Source organism: Taeniopygia guttata, chromosome 1, assembly GCF_048771995.1.
Source record: "Taeniopygia guttata chromosome 1, bTaeGut7.mat, whole genome shotgun sequence".
Taxonomy (NCBI): domain Eukaryota; kingdom Metazoa; phylum Chordata; class Aves; order Passeriformes; family Estrildidae; genus Taeniopygia; species Taeniopygia guttata.
This window is the reverse complement of record NC_133024.1, coordinates 51,876,059-51,896,035: the sequence shown is the minus strand read 5'-3', so window position 1 is coordinate 51,896,035 and position 19,977 is coordinate 51,876,059. Positions and strand designations below refer to the sequence as shown.

At 35.5% G+C, this 19,977-nt stretch overlaps 1 protein-coding gene across 7 annotated transcripts in view; it reads right to left on the bottom strand.

The window, feature by feature from the left end:
• PCDH9 (protocadherin 9) overlaps positions 1-19,977 on the bottom strand; it is a 670,991-nt gene that overhangs the window by 365,707 nt on the left and 285,307 nt on the right. For 4 of the 7 annotated variants that reach the window (XM_030286755.4, XM_030286774.4, XM_030286790.4 and 1 more), the window contains one exon: positions 10,923-10,988. The exons of the other annotated variants lie outside the window; for them this stretch is intronic. In XM_030286755.4, coding sequence (XP_030142615.1) covers positions 10,923-10,988 — 66 coding nt within the window. The remainder of the gene's footprint in view (positions 1-10,922; positions 10,989-19,977) is intronic. 7 annotated transcript variants of the gene reach the window in all.

Below are 19,977 nucleotides of genomic sequence, written 5' to 3'. Positions count from 1 at the left end.
ACAGGCATAGCAGCTGGAACACTGTCAGAAATTGTGTTCAAAATCTATTTCTGCTGTATATTTTCTTTTGTTTGATATTTCTGTCACTGTAAAATTTCAGTATAAGGTAACAAGCAATGCTCTGTTCAGCACAAAAATTCTCCCCTACCAGTATCAAAGCTTGATAGGATAGTGCCATGTGATACGGCAAAAGGTTGGAGAATAAGGAATAAGTAAAACATAAAAACTAGACCTAGATGTCAGTTTGGCATGCAATCAAAGCTGTCGACTTCTAACCACTGCAGCTGCCTAGGCTTTGGTTAACTTTTCATTGATTTTCCCAAATAGAATTTCATCTAAAACACCAAATTAAAAACTGAGTCTAAGGGAAGGATCTATAAATTGAAATGTGTACAAATGAATTGGTAGCCAATATACTTGGAAGCTTTTATCATGCTAAAGCCTCTGATTCTGAACCTAACAGAAGTTTGTAGAGGTCCAGCTGGGTTTTGGGAAGAGGAGAAATGGAGAGAGTATAAAAAAAATGTAATAATTTCTTTTACTATATGTTAAGGAATTATGTAGTGAGGGAGGGACAGTTATTAGTGGATGCATTGCTTTTGACAATGGAAGGGTGTAGTGAAAAATAAAGCACAGTGAAGATCATCTAAGTAGAAAATAAAGAACAAACAAACAAAAATAATAAAAAACCTAAATCAACAACTCTCTCTTCTAATAAATCCCTGTGATCTGCAATACATTGCAAAGCTGAAAAACATGCAGTAACAGCCATTTCACTTTGTGCTATTTCCTGATTGCCACATTCACGTACCCAGGCATATATACCCAATCCTCTAAAGAAAGGTCCAGGATGTGAGGGTTTACAGTGCTGCAATATATTAGAAATATGACGGCTCAAAACACACTGTATTAAACCCAGAAAATTGATTTCAAAGACTCAGCAATGTTGAAACATTTCAGAATAAAATACTTTCCATTTCTTTCCTACAAAGATCAGTGACTGCTTATCCACTTTATCCCTATCCACGAAGCCTCATTAATCCTAAACTAGAAAAAATTAATCTGATACATATTGCATTAAAAAAATAAAGAAACCTCTTTTTAATATTTTCAGTCCTCAGAGGCTACTAAAGTCACTACAAATGTTTTATCCCTCTCTGCTCAAATCAGGTGAATAATCACAAATGAGGAAAACTTTTTAAAGGTCTTATGATGACAGGAAGAGTAACAAAGGTTTTACCCAGAACAGACTAAATTTCTACTGATGAGAATAATCATTGGCATTTACTTGGCCAACTTCCAATTTAGTCACATAGCGTAGGTAAAACACAGAAGAACTATGAAGGTCAATGGCAAATGTCTGCTGAGTTTAATCAGGATAGAGTTATCCTTATCTGCGCTACTTTAATAATTGACAAAGATGGTGCTGAATTACAGTTTCTGTATCACCTCTGTTTATCCTCACAAAATACTCCTGCTAGTCTATACTGATATTTCATGTCCTATTCAATTTCTGCATTTGAAAATTTATGGAATTCTGCCCTCAGTGACAACCATGTGGGCTGTTTTCTCACATGTCTTGCTGAGGACAATCTGATGTCACATGGAACAAAAAAGATCGACAAAAACTACAGGCATCCATACACCACTTCAGCATCTGTGAAGCTTTCCCAAGCTTCTTTAACAAATTGGATACGATTTGGAAAAAAACTAACAGCAACTAAACACCCAAACCACACCAAAAAGAACCCAACGAAAACAAAGAACCAATAAGCTAAAACAAACAGCATAAAAACCCCCAAACTAAATGAAACCACTATGCACTTGAAGGCTCTGTTGCAGCTCTAGGCTCAGACACTCAAAGTTAAGTATCCACAATGTAGGTATTTAAACTTTGGTTTCAGGCAGTGAAGTACTAACTTCAATCCATTGTCTAATCACAGGATGTGCTAACATTTGACACACTATAAAACAGTTTGCATGGTCTGTAATACAGTCAATATTTAGAAGAATTTAAGAAATAACATCTCAGGTGAATGTTAACAGAAAAAAAAATTCTGACACATACTCTTCAGTCAAAGGAAGTCTTCCTCCCTCCTTCCCCACCACTAAAAGATTAAAATTGTTATTATCGTGAATCACATTTGTAGCCTATTTTTATCCTACTTCACCTTTACATTTAACACTAGGTCATAAAATCTTTGAGTTCTGGAACATAATGTTCTTTTTAATTCTCTCCTCCTCCAAGGAAAAATGCAACTGAAAAAATTTCCTTCAGCATGGAAAGTAATTTTACTTTATTAAGCATAGGACAGGTGAAGAAAACTTGTGAAAAACTGCTCTCATTAATACTTCCTCATCTCCCCCCTACAATGATAAGTATTGGTTTAAGTAAACAATATAGCATAAAGAATTGTATAAACCCAGGAATGTCCAAGAGACTTCTCATACCAATATACTATCAAAAATACCCACTTGGATAACCTTTGTTGCATCCCACTTACCAGAAAAGATAGACATGTTAGTAATATAAAATAATAGATATATCTTCCCTAAAATATTCAAATACATAAAAGTTATCTTTTTCATCAAGAAAAATAGCTTTTGAAGAAAATAAATCTGTGTGAGTATGCAAAAATGTATTTTTTAATGGCAGAATTTAGTACTACATGTCAAATGTGTTTAGAATACTACATGCTGATGATTTTTTTAATATATAATTATGGTTCTAGAAGAAAAGAATACGAACATTGAATCTGTTTAACTACTGTGTTTTGAATCCCTGTACAGGACCAGCCTTTCCAAAACATTTCAACACTTGCTTTACAAAGAAGAATAAATCATCGCCATCAAATTGGCCAAGCATATGTATGACTGTTTTCTGTCTCTCATTTCAATGATGTTCAAAAAACCAAAAACACATTGTACCATTTGAAAAATCAGATTGAAAGATAATACTGCCAGTAAGTCATGTAGGAGATAAAAAGCTGAAGGCAATACACCAAATCAAAAAGATAATTATTCAGTAATTCAGGAAGTTTCTTACATTCTCTTCTCCTGCTGTACACAAATGCAGAACAATATGCACAAAGTTTCTGTTCTCTTCATGAACTTTCATACAGTATTTAAAGATGGATAGACACTAAATATGTGTATAGATATCCTGTACGCATATGTTAAATATATATGCCAAATATTTCTATGTCATGATATATTTAATCAAGTGGGGCAAGACTCAGCCTCTAAAAAGGGATTGAAGAGAAGCTTGATAATCTAGTTAAAAGCATTTCAAACATCTATAGATGGTCAGCAAGTCATCTGAGACTTTGAGGAAGGACAGGAGAAAGTGAAAACACGTCACACACAAGCATAACACACAGGGATCATGCTCTGTTAACACAGCACAGCTCAGAGGCTCACCTCAACTGCCTGTACACAAACACATGTGGAGTTGAATACAATTACAAGGAGTCTACACAGGCTCTACAGGACAAGTGAGAAGTAGAGGTTGCACTCTATTGACACCAACAGAGACAAAAAAATTCCCAACCTCTTCTGAAAGGGCAAAATGGTGGAGCACTAAAATTTGAAGAGATTTCTGGTCACTATCAAGAACTGGCTTTATTTAAAAGAAGTGTACTGGTGGCTGATAAACTGACCAGAAGACACAGAATAAAAACTATTACCAAGAAAAAAGAATTACAAACCTAGACTTTGGGAAAGTAGATTTAAACTTGTTAGGGATCTGCTTGGTGGTGTCTAATGGTACTGCCCTGGAGGGTAAAGAGGCTCAAGAGAGCTGACTTATCATCAGTTAAAGCTTCTTCAAAGCACAGGAAAAGTCCAGTGTGAGGCCCAGGAACTCTAACATGCACAGCATAAGGTCGGCATGGATAACGGGGAAATCCTGACTGTGCTCAGCTGAACTACAAAAGCCAATACTGCCTTAGAGGTCATACTACTGAGTACTACAATGCATAAAAAGAAAGTCATGTTATCAGCAAAAGGAGAACAAAGAGAAATGTGGGACCATCACTCAAAGCTGTAGGGAACCTTGTGGCAAAGAACATGGAAAAGATGATGTAATAGATGACTTTTCTTCAGTTTCTAGAGGTACTGACTGTGTCAAACTTCCCAGCTCCTCTGAGCCTGTGCCAGGGTCTGGGAGAGTCAAGAATTATTCCCATTAGAAGACTGGGGCACAAACCAATTAAGTGTATGGGACATCAGCCTCTGTTCATGGTCTTAAAAATGTCTGGGTCATTAGGGTAGGTTTCTGATGACATAAATACTTGCCAACTTTTGAATAAACAGGAGGACGATTATTGGAGAAATAGCAGGTCAATCATCCTAGGCTCAAAAAAAAAAAAAACGCCCTCCTGGAAACTACACCCAGACACATAGAGTAGGATGAGACCCTACATGCATTTACCAAAGGCAAATTATGCTTGTCCAACTTGACTGTCTTCTGTGGTGAGGTCATTGCCTTGGTGAAAAAGGGTCTCCTTGATCCATTATGTTTTTTAAAAAATATTTTATTTAATCCACACTAATAAACTGGTAACAATATGTTTTGAGTGGGTGGATTACCAGGTGCCTGGGCTTGGACTTCCAGGTTCAAATGGTTCCAATAGCATTTTGTTTATAGAGATGGTTAATGGGGCTAATGATGCCTTTGCAGCTGACACTTTGATTAATAAACTGGATCATAAGGCAGAAGGCATCCTCTGCAAGTTTGCAGATGACACCAAGTGGAAAATGCTCTGCATGCTGGAAGTCTCCACTCCTATTCAGAGAAAGCTTGATAAACTGGATAAATTTAACAGGTACCTCCAGTGCAGCAATGGAAAATATAGAATTCTTTCAGCATAGAGACTGATCAAGATGGAAGAAAATCTATTTGCTGGAAATAACTAACCGCCTCAAGTGAACCTTATGAAGGGATTACTGAGTCACAAAAAGTTAATGGAATTTTCAAAAAGATGGAAAAATTCACGAAATTTGAGTCAAATCCATATTGGACTTTCCTCTCTTCCCTCAGAGTGGAAATTCTTGAGTGAAGGATATTTTCAGGGCACACATTGGGAAAACACAATAAAATTTGATTGCAAGAATGTTTTTTTCTAATTGTGGTTTGACATTTAAATTAACACCAACTGTTTGATTACTCAACTCTCTTCCTCCTCCATGATGGATAAATATTTAATGAGAATAATCTCCACTGTGATTGTGAACAGAGTAAAGAAGTTAATTCCTCTTCTATTTTTTCTCAGATCCCTGAGAAACCAGGTATTATCTGAGGAGTTACAGAATAACTAGCTTTCCTCCAAATCTCTTTATAAGCATTCATCAGAAAGCTAATATTTATTTAGATATACCTAAAGGAAATTTGCAACCCCAGGCAAAATCCTGCTAAACTTTACACAGGACAACATCTTTAGGGTCAGAAGCATCACAGAATAAGTGTGATTTTGTTACTTAAGCTAGGTCTTCAATTTTAGTTATGGGTGCAACAGCTCATAGCTTTAGTCTGCTTGACTCAGATGTGCTGATAACAGCTTGTTATCACTAGCACTGGAAGGAACATATGAGGCTCCTTTCAAAACCAGATATGAGGAAATCCACAAAGGTGACTATTACATTATTTCTGCTAAGAAAATATGCTTCAAAATATCTCAAGAAATCCATCAGCAAACACAGTTATTACGAACCTACAATTTCTTTTTAGTTCTATATTTAACGACAGTATGTTGTGTCACGAAGAGAAGCTACATAGACTAATGCTATTAAAACTATATAATCCTCCCAAGTGTAGAAACTAGAGTACGAAAAGAAAAAAAAGAGGAAACTCCACATATTTTTAAATATTAAGGTTTTACTTAATATAACATTCATGACTGGCTCTCTTTTCCCTTATATAAGAGCAAGAGAGAGAAAGGGAGATACAGGATAATACTTACAAATATCTTATTATTTTATTCACTAAGAATGGAATCATTATATGACAAAAGAGAGAAAGAAAAACAAAAATGTTACATATTGCTGACAGACAGCAGCATCCTGCTTCCAATGGCAGATTCTTAGCAAATGTCCTCAACCAGAGAAAAAAAGATGCCTTCCTTATACAAGATTATGATTTGCATTCAATGCCAAAACAAGCGTGAGAGAGAACATCTAGATTTACATTCCCTTATGAGCCATTAGACCTGTCATAACAACAGTGAGACAGAAACTAGAATACTTTTCTTTAACATCTTAAGAGAAAAGAGCAGTCAAAGCAAGTATATGAGAGTCTGGAAGTACAGCTCTTCATAAGGACTGAAAGATGTGGTCTGTTTCTATTAATACAGCACATGTACTCCAAATGTTCTAGATGTCTCTTAACTTACTAAAATGTAGGTAACTAGTTGATCAAAGTATTGGGATATTGTTTAACAAAAGAAGAACGGATCTATCTTCACCCCAGTAGGGCACTTACTTTTCCATATGCTGCTTCATGTGCTTCTGCTGTGCATCTGTCTCATATAAAGCATTAGATTGTTAGATTCACTATCAATTACAGACTGCAACAAGTTTGATTTCAATTACAGCAGAAGAGGAAAACAGCTTGGATTCCTAAGGGGAGATGCAGACACCAAAGGGGTGAATCAAAAATAAGAATTGTACATTGCATGTTACCAATTAGGGGAAAAAGTGAAGTCAAGATATATACGTAGATATTTATCCTTATATAAACCTGATAAATTCAGTTTCACGTCACATTTGAGACAGAAGAACAGTGCCTCATTGACCAGCATCTATTTAGATTCATTTGAAAGCACTGTTTCCCAAGCAATTTTAATGACCGTTCTAAACAGCAGAGAAGCTTACCTTGAAAAAAAAAGACATAATAAAATCTAATTACGAAAAAGATCACTTTTTGTCTAACATTCCTGGATTATATCCAATTTAAAGTACTTCCTTTACCAGTTAATAGACAGAGTTCTGATCAGAACAAAATAAAATCTGTGAAAACTTCTGATGAGATTAATAACATCTGTATACACAGATTCCAGAATTTAAAATGTACAGAACATTCAATTTCTCAGAATCCTGACTCAAATAGTTATCATCTAGCTTGAGCAGCAGAGAAAGAGTTAAGAGGGGCTTTTTATTTTCTTTTTTTTTATTTATTTTTTCTTTTTACAGTAGAAAATGGTATTCCTCTGCTATCTACTGTTTGGAAATCAAGTAATTTATGCAGTACATAATTATGTAAGAAATTTGAATAGTCTTGGATTCTTTGTTCTAACCTTAGCCCATTTCCTAGCATCTCCTTCCTCTCTCAAAGAAAGATTCTGTTAATTTAGGTCAAGCTCAGCCACAAGATTCGTGCTTATAATACATCCTCTGCAAACCTTTCTTCTGCTTCTGATTTTTTTTCCTCCCTCCTATACAAGCACACTCCCAGATTTGTGCATTAATGTGTTGGTGTGGGAAGCAGCATTTCCACACCCAAGGAACAGATGTTAATGTTGTCAGTGCCAAAGTACCATTATATTCCTAGAAGGGATTGTTTTGATCGCATGACACAAGATAAGAATCTACCCAAAAGCACAGCTTAGATAAATGGAACCATGACTACAACTGCCCATCTGCGAATAACAAAATTAACCTAGTGTGAGACACAAGACAAAGCTGCACTAGCTGAACTCTGTTACATAATTGTTGCTGACTTCACACTTTGTAACAGATTTGGGCTGGGAGAACAGAATGATAATAACCTCCGTGACAACTGCTAGTTGGCCTTACATATGGATGATATCAAGGACATTGGCCTGAAGCCACATGACAATGAGGCCACAGGCTCGCTGGCTTGGTTTATAGTGGCTTACACAAACAGTATTATTTATAAATCTACTGACAATTGGACAATAGCTCCTCATGAATGAGCACATCCATGGGCATCCAGCATCCAAAAAAAGACTAAGCCTGAACCACACACATAAGAATCCAGTTGACAGCTAAGGCCCAGCCAGGATTTGCAGTTGGAGTGTATGTCCTGTAGCCCTGCATGCTGGTCTGAATGGGGCCGAAGAAAAAGCAGCTTGAACTGGTGTGTGTCTGTGGGGGGGATGTGTCTCTGTTGTAGAATAGGGTGATTAAAAGACAAAGTACTATCCATTTGTTCTCATCTCTCCCACATCCAAAATATATTAGATTACCTAATATATTTTAGATTATTAATCACTGAGTGCTGTGCTTAATTTCCAGCATCCATCCCAGCCCAGTTCCCCCACAAAATTGTGCTGTCTGCACTCCTGTTTATCACCTACATTAGACATCTAAAAGCTTCAGTATCTAGTATTTAGGACCATCTACCACAAATATTAAAGGCTGAAATAACTGAAATGGAGGTTCAAGAAATAGAAAATCCATTAGGTCTGAAACTTGTTTTAAGGCTCTTTATATTCTATTAGATACAATGTTAATGGATATTTGCTTTGCCAAGAATCCTTTTGAAAGAGGCTGCTATTTATATGTGCAAAGCACTCATAGGTAATTCAGCTGTTTTTAAAAAAAACAAGAATACAAGACAACTTTATTCACACTCAATAATGCATTGCAAAATGTGCAGTACTCATTCACTCTAGAGATCATCAACATTACTTAGATACTTCTCAGACTGTGAGCATCTATCAATATTAAAATGATAAAAATATACAAGAACACCTAAAGTACTTTACCTAAGTAACAGCTTGGAGGATTTTTTCAAAGCCTAACATTCAAAGGCATAGAAAAGAAGCCTTAATTAAACTGATTAGACAGGCTATTCTTGTCAACTATCAACAAAAAAAAAAAAAAAAAAAAAAAAGCCAAAGGCTTTCCATGTCCAGTATCTGCTGGTAAAGAGAATAACTTTCTCCATTTTTGAAAACCTAGAACAAGAAAGGGAAATAAATGTTTCTCTCATTTTTTAAACCTCTTGAAGTATTGAACCTAGCTGAAGAAAAATTATCTGACAGAGAATTCTTACAGAAAGGCTGAGAGTTACATACAATGTTCCAGAAATTAGCTTGAAAGCTTAGAACTTTCTTCCTGTTTTGTTACTTTACTATTTGCTTTCTGATAATTAACACCTACCTTCCTGAAATACATTTCCCCAATACCTGTAGCTTTTAAGATAGCAGCTTTTACAATATGATGTATAGAATAACATACTTTCCCTCTAAAATTGACTTGATCATGAAGCATTACATATACACATTCCCTTAGATTTAACTAAATCAGTATAGTACAACTTTTTATTTTAAAATTAATATACAATGAAATAAAATATTAGGCTTGACAGTTTCTGCTAAAACACTGCACTCAGGACCAATACAAAAGGAGATATATCAAAGCTGACCTAAAGACATATAAGCATGTTTAGTCTTACATGTTGTTTCACTGCCTGAGTCTGCCTCAGTGAGGTCCAACAATTGCTGTAAAAAGAATTTATAAATAGCTATAGTCACATAGATTTCTAGTGTTGGGCATTAAATAGAATGGAATAAAATATTTCAATTGGAAAGGACCTACAGTGATCATCTAGTTCAACTGTGAATCCCATTTATTACTGCTTTCACTTTAAATTACTTAGCTCCAGCTGTGTCTAATGCCTTTTCTTTTACTGAAAATTTCCTTCAAAATTCTTGAGGTAATCAATTAATTTATAACTACTGCATTCTCTATAATTAGAAAGGAGACATATCTAGGAGGTTTTAATCTAGATCAATTTTGTACTACACTAATAGAGATTGAACAACGTTTATTCAGAATATTTTACATTAAAAGTAATAAAGCAAGCCCTTAACTGACATGCCTACACTGAAGCTAACATATCCTACTATTTAGGCTAAAAATTCAAACACGCAGTAGGTAGTTAGAAAATGTAGTTTTAAATTTATAATCTGATACAGGAAACTACAGTTTCCAGGAAAATTTCTTCTGATGTAGCTTAAAGGAAGTGACAAAAAGCATGTAGTTTTGGGGAACAAGGCCTATATTACAAAGGAAATAACATCGTACCGTAAATGTATCATTTAAATAGTTGAACAAATGTAATTAAATATAAATAGGATGCAGCTAAATTTAAACTGCATTTATTGCTTTCAACCTTTAAAACACTAGAAAATTCTGAGCTTCTACATGGAGTTTTCTGGCATTAGTTTTGAAGAGACTCTCCTAAAAAATACATACACTGGACAGATTCTACAGTCCTTCACTTCACACAAAAATCCAGTGTGGAAACTGACAGATTTGACCACATTTCTGGGAAAAAAAAAAAAAAAAAAAAAAAGTACATATCTGAGGAGACTATGGCTCTTCTTCAATGGAGGGCTTTAGAAATAAAAGCACTGAACTCTGGTTCTTCTCTGATTCCCGACTCTGATGGTGGAGGAGAGACTGCATCTGCCAGACTCATTTTCCGAGAAATCCACATGGCGCTCAAAAGAAGATTGTTACTTTCCCTGGCTTACTGGGTTGGAGTACAGAAGGAAGTGTTAAACAAGACTTTCAAGAGGATGCCTGGAGAAGGGTACTGCTCAGTAGGTCCAGCTGTGAGCCATTAATTGCTCTGAGAGGCAGTAACTAACCACTCACTTGCCTGAGTAAAGATAAGAGAAAGGGCCTTGTTATAAACTTCAGCTGAAAATTCTTTCTTCCCCCTGTCAGATGCCACCACACTCTTTTAGTTCACTACAGGCTTTACTTCAACTTTGCACCCGTGTGACGATATCGAAAAGAATGGAAACATATTTGCATACATTTGCAGTATTGCACTTCTTATGAGCCCAGCAGGAGTTCAGTCCATTGAATTCAGTGACAGCAGGGCCCAAAAACACCTATCTTAAAATTAAATGCTTATTTTATTTATTGCAGTGGATCTGATATCTTACCACCCATGGTTTGTCAGGTACCCAAATCTCCCACAAGTACTTCGGCATATCTCCAAAATTCAGTGCCTAAAAAGCAATAACATTTAAATAAAAAAGACGTGTCATTCTTGCTACAGATCTTCAGAACACCCACCTCCCCAAATGGCCTAATATTGGTACTGTAGAAAGCAAAATGTGAGTAAATTTCTACTGAAGACAGATAAATAACTTTTTATTAGGGTTCACAAACTTCATAGCCTTGTGTGACCAAACATATGGGTGGTAACATTTAAAATGCTACATCAAACATCAACATGATTTCTGAAAGCTGAATGTTGAACATTTTGTTGTAGTCAGGCAACAGATTTTCAGATGGGTTTTTATTGTTCTGTTTAGTGAACTACCAAAATGTCTCATAATAAGAAACTTTTCTCCTTTTTTAGTTTAATGCACTATTAAGCTTTTTATTAAGATATTATTAATCAGCCTTGAGACTCGAAAAAGCAAAACCAGCAGATCTTTGAAACGGCAGTTAAAGCTGTGTTTAATGTAGGAGCATTAATGGATGTTCATGCTCTGTTACTAACTGCTGAATATAAATAGCACTATGTACTACTTCAGGTTCCCTCCCGAGTATAATACTCACACGCCCCAAAATATCACGTCTCCAAGGACTAGAGTCATAAAGACTGTGTGTATATGACTAAGAGAACAGTGGAGGGAAAGTTCAGTAGGTTACTAAGTTTGCAGAACCTTCAAATCTGCTAATTCTGAGAGAAGCTGATGTTCTTATTTAACCCTTAGAAAACTGCTGCGATAGTTCTGAACCATCTAGGCCAAAACAATACATGCATTTGGAAGGACAGTCAGAAAGTCAGCAACCAACACAACACCAGGCCTTTGCACTGTTCTATTTTATTTGAGAAAAGAAAGCTTCCCAGAGGGAGAACATTACATTAAGAGTAATGTTTTTGGAAAGTCGGACAATTTCAAATCCTTTCTCTGTAGAGTAATATGCCCAAATTGCAAACAAGCACTCTGTGCCCCATATTCAGTAAGAACATTAGTATTCTGTACAGAATAGTTTATCCACTCCTTTACCACTCTATAGTGAGCAAAATCCTCAGAACACTTTACATCAAATAGTACTTTCACTTGCAATGAAAAACACATGTCTCTTCCAAAGTACTCCCAACAGATACCTTGGATATCTCACAAAAGTTCTGTGTTCTTGGAGAATTGTATCACAGTTCTAAAAGCTTTTTCAAGAAATCCCCCTGAAAACAGAAAGTCATCTTAAGGATTTTATCTACCAAAAGTATTCTCCTCTCATATCTGAAGTCACATTTCCAACTAAATTCAGGAAGTCCCTTTTTGTAATTTAAAATTTTAACTGGGAAAAAAAAAAAAAAAAAAACAAACCACAAAACCCAAAACTAAAACGCTTTACACAACCAGAGATGTTATTTGGTCTTACACAAGCAGAAATGTTACTCAGTCTTACACTCTGCATGAAAAGGCACTTATGTAATCCATGGGGGTTAATAGGGAGAGTTTAACAATAAGGTAAAGACACTGGGAATGCCTCATTCTAAAATATGCCTGTACCTTCTGTGATGTTTTACATAGGATTGTTTTCCTCATTTACATGAGTACAAATGAAGAGCAATTCACCCAATAACAATAGAATTAAACTGGTTAAAAGGCGAAGAAGGGGCCCCTGTGGACCAAGCTCTCTCTTTAGAATGCATATTGACCAATTTTATCCACTTTTATCAAAATTATGATTTTTTGAAAATAAACTCCATATTACCTAATACCTCCCTACTTGTTAGAAAATCACCTTTACAGAAATGTCACCTTTGTAGAAATAGTAGAAATAGTAAGTAGTTTCCTGAAAATAATTAGAAAGCAATTACAAGACAAATTTCTATCACAAATAATGAATGTTTCTCCTACCTCCTTAGGTAGTTGAAAGCTTAGGGAGACCATGAAAATAAAACAGAAATGAGCAGGAATAAAATCTCATTCACATAACCATTTTTAGATTGAAAAGACAAATTCATGGCATCATAAAACACAATGCCTTTTTTCTACAAAGAAGCAGGCTACAGCTACATCAGAAGTGAAATAGGTCTCTCTCACATTCCCATGCTTTCGGGAATGGTTAAGATCATTACATATTACAGGGACAGAAAAGAGAACCAGGGAAGCAACAGATTCGTAATACCCCCATCCTTTTTTACAACTTCCCTGTGTGCACCAACACCTTGTACAAAGGTGTACAGAAAGCAATCCCCTGCTCTCAGTCTTCCAGTGGCAATTCAAATCACAATTCAACTTAGACCACACTCTTCAAACAAATAAATTACAGCTTGAGGCTGCATGGAAAAAAAAAGGTTTTGATATAGAGGAGAGGAAAAAAAGTAGCTGTAAAAATAAGATTTATTTTACTCTTTTTTTTTTTTTTTTTTAAGTATTACAAAAAATGAAGTTCTAACAGGAGATGAGTCCCTTGCCCCTGAGGTCAGTGTAGAAAGAACTCCTATCAGCTGATTATCTAAACTCATGATTCCTGCAATGGTTCATGACTGAGATACATTTAAAATATAGGTTTGGGTTCACAAGGTCTTAAGAATATACGGCTTCCCTAATGATGCCTTGTGAAGGCTGACCAAAAACAGAGGCTAGATGGAATTAAAGAATAGAATAGCTATTTATTAGAAGGCCTCAGTGGATACACCTTGGGCAGTACAAGAGCCCAGTCAGGGCTACACCCAAGATGAACCAAAAATGGTCACAAAATGGATAATTGGTAACAAGGTCTCACACTTTTATAAGTTCTGGCTCATTTGCATATTGGAGTTAATTGTCCAATTGTAGCTTTAGGTTATTAAGTCCCATCCTTTATGTTTTTCTCTCTTCAGTCCACATGGTTTATGTTCTTGGGCCTGAGATTTGGACCATTTAGCCTTGATCCCAAGCTGGGAAAGGGATTGACTTGTCTACCTACTCTATGAAGAGAGCTTACCATCCCCTGTTATGAAGCTCAGAAGTACACACTAAAGCAGTACAGAATCTGAAAAATATAAAAGGTAAAACCTAAGGCATCACTAAAAGGTGTTCAAAAGTCAACATAATTTAAGGTATTATAAAACATGCAAGATTTGTTTCTGTAAAACTTAGTACAATTTTATCTTTTTCTTTCTAACTGTTTCTCTATTTCATGAGCTGAGATCAGCAAAATCTTTCAACCAAAATGCAGACTTGCTTTTTATTTCATTTATCATCCCACATTTACAAACAAAAATGTTATGGGAATACCTTGAGCTAAACAGTTTGGATGGAAGAGGGAAATGACAAAGTCAGTATCAAAGATGAGATTGCAATCCAACAGCAAGGAATATAACAGAAAAAAAAACTTGCCAATTGCTTTTTCCCAATAAAATGAACAGATAGAAGCAGAGTAACCTCTAAGAGTAATGAAAACAACCTACTGTGTCATCATTTTATGTAAGAAAGGGAAAGAGAAGCTTAGCCTAATACTCCTACAATAATATGGATTTTTTCAGCTGACAAAAGCAATACTATATAAAATCTTTTCTGTGCTTTATTTCTAATTACCTTCTATCCTTTAATGAACAAGAAAGCACTTGATCTTGAAAGTCCTTGTGCAGTCAAAACTCCCACTAAAATTAATGGGACGTTTTTTCCAGCCTAAGAGCTCTAAGATCAGTCCTCATACTTAGCTCTTTCTAAGCTACTTACATTAATCAAACTTCTTAGGCTTTTTCCTCTCCTTTTCCACTAGGATCATATATTAAAACATACAGACACTAGAAATCATAACCTTGCCTCAGGAAGAACACCTGCTTTCTTTGTTATCCTCTTTACTTTGTTATCCTCAAAAATTAGCTCAATTTCACAAGTAAAACCCCAATTTTGAAGAATCTTGATTACCTGGACACCTAGTACTTAATTTTGGCCTCTTTCAACAGTTCTGACAGATGCTGTGACAGTGCCTGAGGAAGTTAAGCTGTCTAAATTACACAATTGCCTTTGGAACTCAAGCTGTCAGAATTACACATCTGAAATGCACATACACAAACTTTGTAATCAGACAAACCTCACTAAAACAAATAGAAAAAAACATACGGGATTCTGAACAGTCTTGTGTCTCACCCCCAGCAAAACCGGAGTTTAGAGACTATAGTTCAATGCCTGTTTCTCCTTTTGAGGCTCACCCAACCTGCAACAAATATCTGATATGCCTAAGAGGAATAAAATCAAATCTTTACTTTTATGCCTCAATAAACCATTTCACAGACTTTGTTTTTGCAACAAAATCTAGCAAAAAATGCTGTACTCAAAAGTATTTACTGCTATGATGGCTTTAATACAGTAGCATCAATAGCCCACCCCTCTGTTTTCTCCCACTGAAATAGAATAGGAGGCTCCTGCATAAAAATAAAAAGATACACTGTAATCTGTCAAATGATGTGGTACTAACATTGTCCTAAGAAAAATTATGACACTCATTTATGGCTGATCATTAATAGGTCATAGCAAGGATAATCTCCTTTGTTCTTTTTTTTTTTTTCTTTTCAACAGCACAGTAACGTGTATATAAATGGGAAAACTGTCAAGACACCATGGCTTTTAATTGTTCATTTAGAGAGCCTGAGAGTGACTGCACTGCACAAGCATACAGTCCAGGAATGATAAAATTCTGTATGGATTCTTACATAGAATTACATCTTCCTGTGAGGATGCTGTAATATCTGTGAAGATTCTGTAACATTACCTTCATTTATGAGAAATTTAAGCATAATGAACTTCTGATCTTTTAATTATAATAAATAAAAGATCCAGCAGAAGACAAAAAGAAGGAGAAGAGAAATTTTCTAAGGATGATAAAGTGATTTGCACTTTTATTAATGCACACACATAAAGAACCTTCACAGTAAACACTGTTGAAGAAGCAGCACCAGATTAATTCACTGGGTTCTCTTCTTTGCCAGCTGGCCAGGTCTAAATTTACTTTGGTATTCTTTTGCCTATAGCTCATCTTTGTATTGAAATGCTGTAATTTACAGTACTTGAAAATACACAGAAAAATATTAAATAAACTATATCTACTGGTGGTGGTTGCTCATCATGGAAGAGGAAAAAAACAATAGAAAGAAAAAGCAGCAACTATATAATTTACAAAGATAAGAAATTCTGCGTACTTTCAAAAATGAAACCAACAAAAAACCTACACAGGAGCAGTCATTTCCTAAAGGATGAAGTAAAACCTTAGAAGGCAAATTGTAATTTTTTTTTTTAAACAATGAAGAATAATTAAAGTAAGAATATGCCACTGTTAGAACTAAAAGGTTCACAAGATGTGCAATTATTTTCCTGTGTGAGCAATTAAATATGTTTTTAGAAAGACAAATGAACATTTTGTCAGAGAAAGAACTGAAGTACATTTTTCACTGCCTTTTTCCTTTCAAACCCCAGTCTAGAAACTACCTATAGTGATGTTAGCAATGAATACAGAACACAGAAAATCTAGCAACACAAATGTTTTGGAGATGACAGAGAAATTCTACCTCATCAGAAGAGAGCAAAAAGAGGTTTCATAATTCAGTTTTAATTCCCAAAGTATTTGCATTCCCCCACACATTTCTGTATTTGCAATACCCTACACTATCAGGAACTTATAAGAATCACATATCTTGATCACCTCACAGATCTATATCCCCTGCCTTTATCCCAGGTTCCTTTTTAAAATTAAGTCTCTGATAGTTAACTAGTAGTGGTTCAAATTAGATGTAAGGAGAAATTAACACTGCAAAGACAGTGCAAACATAAGATCAAGTTCACCTTTCATATTTTACAGTCAATTCATATCTCTCTTCTACTTACTGTCTATGTAATGTCTAATTAATGCTGATCTCCTGATGTGAGACCACTTGACAGATGTAAAACTTTATCACACGTAAGGTACTGAATATATAATTTCTGCAAAGTCTTCTTTTCTTTTGAATAGACATCTAGATGCAATCCATGCATAAGGACAACATAATCCAATTAATAACTAAATACCTCTTGGTATTTCTAGTACAGTGCAAATCTTTATTGCTCAAGTGGATCTGGACTGTTAATGATGAAAGTTTATAAATGGTTTCAGCCATAAAAGATTATATTATCATCCTACAAATATCAAATTATTGTGGCTGTTTGCTTCTCCAGTGTTGCCAAAATTATCATCTGTGAAGACTTCCACCCTTATCTCAAGGGCAAACGAAAGATAAAGTATGTAAGACAAAGAATAATGTGTGGCTCCTGAGAAACAGATGACCACTATTTAGGCTTATGTGAATTACCCCTACATTAAATAAATTGGTGATTTAAATTTAGCTCAACGTAGATGTGATTTATCAATGAAGAAACACAGGTAAACTACTTACTGGTAACTCTAAGGTCAAAAAGATTGAAGATCCAAACCACTACCTGACCAACAGTGATTCGCTCTTTGCACTGCTCTTCATTGCACTGAAGCTATTCTGAGGATACATTTTGGAAAAAAGTGGATAAGGGCCTACATATCATCTCTCATGGCTGTGAAACTTTCTTTAGGTGAAAGTGCAACATTCAGGGAACAGATTGGTTCAGAAGCTTCAGCATTAAGTCAGCAAATTATATGTGATGGGGAAAAAAAGTAGTCTCCAGACATTCCTAAATACTAAGTGACAGTATGCTAAAACCAAAAACAGAAAAACCAACCAAAAAAAAAAAAAAAAAATTAGACAAGAATCTTTCATCTTTCTCTAAAAGCACAAAAACCCCTTCCTCATTTTTTCTCAGAGACAGTCTATTATGAAGCAAAGGAGAATCTTTTACATCTCAGAAGAGGACTACAGTAGTGTGGAAAAACTCTTAGTCAAGAAAACCCACATTTTACTGAAATCTCAAAAGTGGATGTGATTCAACTTTGAAATTGGCACTATATTTCAATATACTAGGGTTTTTTTCCTGTAATTTAATGCTTTGACTCCAATCCTATGAAGTCCATAAACTCAAATCCATTCTGGGAATAAACACATACATTGACATTTCCTGGTAAAGATTTGCACAGGCAACACATCAATTCTCTTCTATGAGGAAGGGAGAAGCAGCCCTCTCACTGAGGAAGTGGAATATAGGTAATTACTGCTGCCACTCAAAAGAAGTATGAACTTCTGACAACTAAAAGAAGGAAATCAGAAGGGGATTAATATGATCAGTTTATTTTTATCACTATAACAGATAGTAATAAAGTAGTCCTAATGAAGGCCACCAGGATATCAAAGAAACAAAGCAATGCTTGAAACTTCAGAAGCTACCCTGATTACAATGCCTAGGATACCACTGACTGAACCCACTGTTAGTAGCTTTCCCTCTCACAAACTGTAAAAATAAAGTTTGTCAAGATTTAAATAAAAAATCTACATTGTTACATACATTCCCATTCATTTCTTCATATACCTTGTTTTTATAAAGTGTAATCTCAGTTTTCTCTTTATCTGAATGACACAGATTTTATCCCAGTTCTTACACTGACGTTAGTACTGGAGGGAGAGGAAGGGGTTGTGCTGAGGTTTAACCCATTATATGTATAATAATACAATTAACAGATTTGTTTGGCTAATGAGTTGAAGGCTCATTCATACCCTAAGCTGTCTTATCTGTCATCCATTACTTCCATATAGAGTAAAACTAAATGACCCTTTCCCTTTTGTGCTTCTTTACAAACATGACTTATCATTTAAAACAAAACATATAATCTTCAAGCTCTTTAAAATTTTTCTGATTCTGCAAAATCCAGACCTAAACTAAAAACAGAAGTCAATAAAATAATGCTGTCATTGCAGCAATTTGCACAGCAAAAATGTTTTATTTCCATTAAACACGATGAAAAACATTTTTCAACAAGATAATGCCAAACTGAACTCAAAGGTCTAAAATCTTGGCTTCTTATACCATCCCACACTAATCCTTTCATTGCCAGCAGTTGATTTATATCAGTGAGTATTACAATATAATGTAATTAGTAATGGCAATATTACCACAAATAGTATAAACAGCTCTGCTCTACTGCCTTTAGATTATTTTTGTAACCATGCTAATAACATACCATCAAGCATCAATTCAAATCCTTGACAGCTTCTTGAAAAAAGATTATGCATGTCTAAGCAATTTTCTCATATACAGGTTTTCTTTAGGAAACATGTTGTCACTATTCCATTAGCTCAAAAGGGAGGGTATGCCTAAAAGAATCTCTGCTAAAGAAGTCTGACTGCTAGCCAGGAAAGCATATGTTCAATAGTCTGTATTTACTGCTGGCTGGGTTAGGGTTGTAGGTAGCACAGCACCAAATGAGTTTCATCTTTAAAAGATGTCTAGCAGTGCAGTGAATGAACTCTTTGAATGGCACAAACCCTCACTTTAAAAGTATTTCAACAAGAACTGATAGAAAGAAAACAGTGTAGATTAACACTACAGCAGATGTAGAGCAGATATCTTAGGTCTGAGCCAGAGACTCTGAAGCTCACCAGAATTCAGCTGGTGTCCTAAACTAGACACCTTCCTGTCAGGATCCATCCCAGTACAGGCCACCAGTCACTGGCATCAGTGCTTGGCACCACTCAGCGGTGGATGGAAAGGGACTGTCACCACCAGTTTGTTTTCTTACTGTAAAACTTTCATACCTTTGCTCTGTGAGCTCCCAAGAGCAACTCTTGACAACACTGACTCTTCTGCTTAACCAGCTAACCCACTCTTTTATAACACCCATCCTTATTGGACACAGCTGTGACCAATTAAGGTAAGGCTGTTCCTACTTTTTCATAATTAACACAGCTGCACCTCTTCAGGGGCGAGATTGCCTTCACCACTATGTCTATTCTCTCACAATCCATCCTCCCACACCTTCCTGGAGCAATTAAAAAAAATTCTCATACATCAGCCAAAAAAGACCAGAAAACAAACAAACAAAACCAAAAACAAACAAACAAACAAAACACCAAAAAAGAAAACGCTATCAAAC